The 6000-nt window shown below is 49.9% G+C and overlaps 1 protein-coding gene across 3 annotated transcripts in view; it reads right to left on the bottom strand.

Moving 5' to 3' along the window:
• RNF220 (ring finger protein 220) overlaps positions 1–6000 on the bottom strand; it is a 327682-nt gene that overhangs the window by 80988 nt on the left and 240694 nt on the right. For all 3 annotated transcript variants that reach the window (XM_034778230.1, XM_034778229.1, XM_034778231.1), the window contains one exon: positions 1369–1464. In XM_034778230.1, the coding sequence (XP_034634121.1) occupies positions 1369–1464 (96 nt within the window). The remainder of the gene's footprint in view (positions 1–1368; positions 1465–6000) is intronic.

The following is a 6000-nucleotide window of genomic DNA, read 5'->3' on the forward strand; positions in this document are numbered from 1 at the left end:
ATCTGCCCACGCGGATCCATTTGCAGGAGTAACCTCGTGATTGTATTGTCACCATCCCTTGTCCTTCCTCTCTCCTGCCCGCCCCCATCACCCTTGACATTTACTTGTTGTGTAATATCAAACCAAGGCCATCTACTCCTGCGAGCAGGGCGTCTATCCTTGCATGTCTGTGATGTGCACAAAGACGTTTCTGGATGCTCAAGAAATAACTATCCTATGACTCAGAAGCCGGAGGTGAGTTCTGCAGGTCAGCCCAGACCCGTGTCACTGAGTCGTTTGCACCACTCCACACTGGCATGTGTTCTGTGTGTGCCAAGTTGTGGCTCTCACAGAGAAATCTCTTTAAAATGATTTAGAAAGTTTTAAAAAATGTTATTGGAACTAATTTTTGTATCTTTTCACATACAGGATCCTTGCAAGCCGTGAGCCCAACCGTACAGGGCTCAGAGGGAGAGAGAAGGTATGACAAATACGATTTTAGAAACCACTACAAATGAGCTAAGCTAGATTTTTCCCATGCAACGTGGTAATGTTAAAGTCAGATTCCTCTGGACCTTCCATGGCAAGAAGCAGGTGCTGTTTATCTAATTAGGGTGCTGGAATTCTCCGCTTCCTAACGAGGTAGAGCTCCCATTCCTAGAGCTCTGAGGGGTGTGAGTTACTGGATCTTAAACAGACCATTGATACATGGCTTAATGTTACCTCTCTTGAGCCTTTGATTAGCGTCATTTTGCAGGGAAATTGTAAATCAGGGAGGCAGAAGGAACATTTTCCTTGACTCTACCATGGGTATATGGCTATACATTTGAGTCATATGTGCATGATTCAGGCCTGGCTATATACTAGGCAGAGAGGCCACAAATTACCCTCAGTCCACACCAATGAAACACACAACCGAGGGTACAATATGTCTCTTAACTTGCACTGTATTGCACTAACCCTGTAGGGTTGTGTTCTGTTGCATTCTGAGCTGTATGCCCACACACCATGATGCAATGCAGCCAGAAGTCCCAGACAGTTCTAGGGTGCGTAATCATGCTTTGGGGGCATGATTTTTGCTAATAATAATAAATAATATTACTTAGATGACTTAATTTTTCTAATAATTTCCATGTCTACCGCCCTTTCTATCGAAGGATCTCAAAGTGCAATGCACACCTTAATGTGTTACGCCTCACAGCTCTTCAGTGAGGGAGGGAAGTATTAATATCCCCATTTTACACACAGAGAAACAGGGGCAGGGAGGTTAAGGAACTAGGCCAAGGGCACGGAGGGACCTGGGAGTAGCTCTTAGGAGTTCTTGGCTCCTAGTCCTGTGCTAAGACCAGCGGATTGCGCTGCCTGGCTGTTTCCTGGCTGCTCTCTCACCTGGTATCTGTCTGAGTGATGGATATCATCTGAGGAGTGAGGCGATGCTGTCCGAGAGTCTCCTTCCCGCTTGATTGAGGCTGACAACAAAATTGACTGCAAGAGAAAGAGAGGAAAGGAGAAATTTACACTGTGAGCAAGGCAGAGCAATGATACATCACAGGCAGTGTCAAGGTCTTTCCCATTCCCAGCAGGAATGTATTGTCTCTGGCCAATAAATACTGTAACAGGCCCAGAGGGGGCATGTTAGCACCGGCTGACAGCGCGATGCTTTGGCCTCTCGGGTGTGGGAGAGCACATGCCATCCTGCCTCACGGAAGGGCTGGGTCTGAGAGAGCAGCAACAGCCGAATCCCAAGCACTGTACACAGCCCGTTCACACAGGAGCTACTCTGCCCTGGGGAGGGCTGGGATCCTCCTCCCCATCCTGGGGCCAAGGAGCAGAACATCCTCGGAGCCCTTCGGCGACCATCACTGCAGCCTCAGGGCATGCATGACCTGCATGCAGACCCTACATGTAGGACGAGAACGGTGGTGCAATGTCATTGGGTTACGCTGGGACCTTCACCCATCCTGCCCTCAAATCCCCTCTTTGTGGGCCTGCTGCAGAGGCTGCGGTGCAGCGGGGCCCTATGACCCCTTGCCCGACCTCTCCACACCCTCCTTTTCATGGAGCTGCGCTGATTCCAGGGTTCACGGCCTTCCAGGTGGGACGGGCATGTGGCTGGCAGTGCTGCAGAGGTAACGCTCGAGCTCTCCAGCAGGGGCAGCAATGGGCAGGTAGGTGCCCATTGCTTTCCCACTACCTCCTAGTGAGTGTGCGAAGATGTAAGCGGCACAGCAAAGCGCTGTGTGGGAGGAGAGGAACGGAATCTGAAAAGGGAAAAGGATAGCCTAGAATGATATGCACCATCCTAGCTTGGGGTCCTGTCTCATAGTCTCCCTATCCGATGACCTGTTTACAGAGAAAACACATCCACATGCATTCATGTAATGTGAAGGTTGCACAATGGACACGGTCAAATGTGAGAGTTAAGTCAGCAAGTGCAACCTTAACTCTGCCCCCTAGTGCACTGGGAGAAAGTCTTTAATTTTAGGATCAGAATAGATGATCAGGTAGTTTATCTAAGGTTGTAAAAAACATGGTTGTAGCATTTTGTAGCACTGAATAGACACAGAATGCATGAAACCCCAAACCCACACCAGAAAACATCCCCAAACAGGATACTACAGATGAAAGCATAACAATGCACAGCAACAATAAAAAGCATTGTGTGTTAGCGTACACTTAAATTACACTAAATGTCTCAATAACGACATATCACTAACAAAGATGCTTCATTAATACACATTATATTGTAATTTACTGTTACTCTTGAATACATTTTAATACCTAGCATCTGGAAAAACACAGATTTTTTTCACAAGGATATGGAAAAAATCAGAAAATTATTTTTATTGTGACTTAAGAAATATATTGATAGCCTTCAAATCAACAGTGGGGAAGTATAAAATTCAGTACACCCACCACTTATGGGAAATCACAGGACTGGGGTGACAATACTTAAAGGACTTACATCCAGTAATAATTTAACTTTAGTAGTAGGAGAGTTTGAGGAAAAAGTCTATGAAAAATGCAAATTAGCTAAGGGTTGGTCAACACTAGAAAGTTACGTTGACCCAACTACGTTGCTCAGGGGTGTGAAAAATTCATCCCTCTGAGAGACGAAGATTAGTTGACGTAAGCCCCAGCGTAGACAGTTCTAGGGTGATGGAAGAATTCTTCTGTCAACATAGCTACTGACTCTCGGGGTGGTGGATTTACTACAGTTAGAGGAGAACCCCTTCTATCGCTGTAGTAAGTGTCTCCACTACGGGGCCTGCAGCAGTACAGCCGCAGCTGTTCTGCTGTAGCATTTCTAGTGTAGACCCAGCCTGAACTTCTGCATCACAGACATAGGAAAGCAAGCAATCTTCAACAATATCCACTGAAAATCCAGCTCGCCAAGGGTTTGTTTCTGAGGACCATCCAGTAGGATGCAACAATAAGAAATGATTGCTCAGAGGCAGGGAAGTCTGCAAAGGGATAGAAGAATATCATCTGAAATGTCCAGGCCAACTGTTAAAAGACTCAATTCCTTAGAGGGAGGAGAACTTTCCCGAACCATTTGCCTTTGGGCTGACATTAAACATGGAAAAAATGGAACCCAAAATGTGACTTTTTCGGAAAGGTACGAGCAGCTGGGAACAGCATGTAAAATGACTCAGCAGAAAAAGATAGCCATTTGGCAAGATGTGATCCTCAAGGGCCCCATGGGGCCCTGATCTCGTTTGGGGCATGTCTGCACTGCATTATAAGCCTGGGTCTGGGGGACCTGGGCTTGTGGACTCAGTGTTTCCAAGCCCATGTCTGAGTGTCCACACTGCATTATCAATTGGGTTTATAATTGCTGGATCCAGTTCTCACAGCCGTGCTAATACGCCCACACTGCATGATGCAGAACTTCTCACTTGAGCTGCGTCCACACTGAAAAATGACAGGGCTTGGACTCGGCTCTGACCCACTCCCTTAGAAGAGTCTTTTAGGATCTGGGTCCTGGGTGCTCGCTGACCAGAGTCAGACTGATTTGGGTGTGGATGGAAGGGGGGCTTGGGCTCAAACCCGAATCAGAGCCCGGGTGTAGTGTAGACACAGCCTGAGTGATCAACCTAGGGGGGGATTCTCACATAGCCCTTCCCTGAGCACCTTGCCAGGGGAGAGGGATGCTGAGCTGGAGTTAACCCCTTGCTCATCAGGGAGCAGGGAATCACCCTGACCCAAGCAAGGTTTAATGGAAAGCCCTGATATAACCTTAATTCTATTGGGAGTCTGTGTGGATATGGCTGCCCTGAATGAGGGATGTTTGTTCATTTCAGGTGATCCTATGACTGAGGAAAGCGGGGCAGGCTTGGCATATGGAGAGTCTCTAGGCTCGTGTTTGCCACAATGCATTGCCTTGTCCTGGGCTGCTAACGTAGCTGTATAAGGCCGGATTTCCCTTTCTCCTTCTTAGTGCCCAGGTTAATTATTTCTGCAGCAGTTCTTTAATATTTCCCAGGAGCTGCAGGGGGAATTCTGTTGAAAAACACTGAGTTCCTGTTAGAAAAAAAAAGGAACCCCCTTCCCCCTCCCCCCTAAAAGGGGACAAGGAGGAATTTGAAAGCCTGAGACTGCAAATGGTGCTTTAAAATGAAGGGCTGGGGTCTCGGCCTGCCTCTGAGAGCTCCGAGTCTGAATCAGCCCAGCAATTCGGAAGCAAGGGAGCCTCCCGTTGCAGTGGAGCCTCCTGTCCCTCCTGAAATAAGCTGACCGTCCTGGTGCGGGGGGGGTTAAACACGTCCTCCTCCAGGCGAGAAAAATACACTGCCCCCCCTTGTCTCCCCCGCCCCAGCAGACCAATCCTTCCGCCCCCCACTCCGCCCACAGCCGCCGGTAGCGCTAATCCAATATGATTATGTGAAAAATGGTCGGGCTAGCTCTGGAGACAGTAAATTAAACGTTATGTATTAGTTTTTAGCGTGCGGTCCCGGGAAGCACGCCGGCCCCATTTATTCCACAGCCCTCCTGAGCACCATGGCGATGACCTCTGGAAAAACGCAGGGCTAAACTAATCCCAAAGATGTCAATCTCGAGGCCTCTTCTACATACACTTGCCGTTTAGATTAATAAACTGTCTATTTTTAAATTGTGTGCAAGCACTTCAATTCTAAACCCCTCGCCGGCATGTTAAACACGGCGCTCGCGATGCCAAGTCACACTTCCCCTTTGCTGGTAGCAAACTTGACTTCATTTGGTTTTCTCATTTCCCCGAGACGGCGAACACTTTGCCTTCCCGGCCGCGTAGGCAGGACTGTCACCGCTGCAGACAGGGGAAAGCAGGCGCAGGGCCTGAGGATTAGGAACCCGCGTGGTCTGAGGCCAACCTTATTTCTGCATTAGGCCGACCTCGCTGCCATCCAGTTTTGGCCTCTCATTTCTAATCAGTCATTTCAGGACTGTCTCCTGGCATTCGGGGGCACTGTCGTGGCACCAGTCCCCAGGGCCATCCGCCCTCTGCAGGCAGAGCTCATGCCTGCCCCTCTTGCTCAGCTAGTATGGAGGGGAATTGTAACCGTGCTCCCCCCCTTGCAATGCCTAGTGGTGCTAGCGTTGCCCTAGACTTTGTGCTCAGGGCGCAGGACTGTGGCTGCTCTATGGGGGAAAAGGCTCCTTTGTGCTCTCTCTCCCCAGCCCTTGGACTAGGGTTACCATATTTCAACAAGCAAAAAAGAGGACGGGAGGAGCCCCGCCCTAGCCCCGCCCCTGCCCCTCCCACTTCCCGCCCCCCCAGAACCCCCAACCCTCCCCCCGTTCCTTGTCCCCTGACTGCCCCCTCCTGGGACCCCTGCCCCTAACTGCCCCCCAGGACTCCACTCCCTATCTAAGCCTCCTTGCCTCTTGTCCCCTGACTGCCCCAACCCTTATCCACACCCCCACCCCCAGACAGACCCCTGGGACTCCCACGCCCCATCCAACCACTCCCCACCCCCTGACAGCCCCCCCCACAGAACTCCCAACCCATCTAAACCCCTCTGCTCCCTGTCCCCTGACTGC

The sequence above is a fragment of the Trachemys scripta genome, chromosome 8, assembly GCF_013100865.1.
Source record: "Trachemys scripta elegans isolate TJP31775 chromosome 8, CAS_Tse_1.0, whole genome shotgun sequence".
Lineage (NCBI taxonomy): Eukaryota > Metazoa > Chordata > Testudines > Emydidae > Trachemys > Trachemys scripta.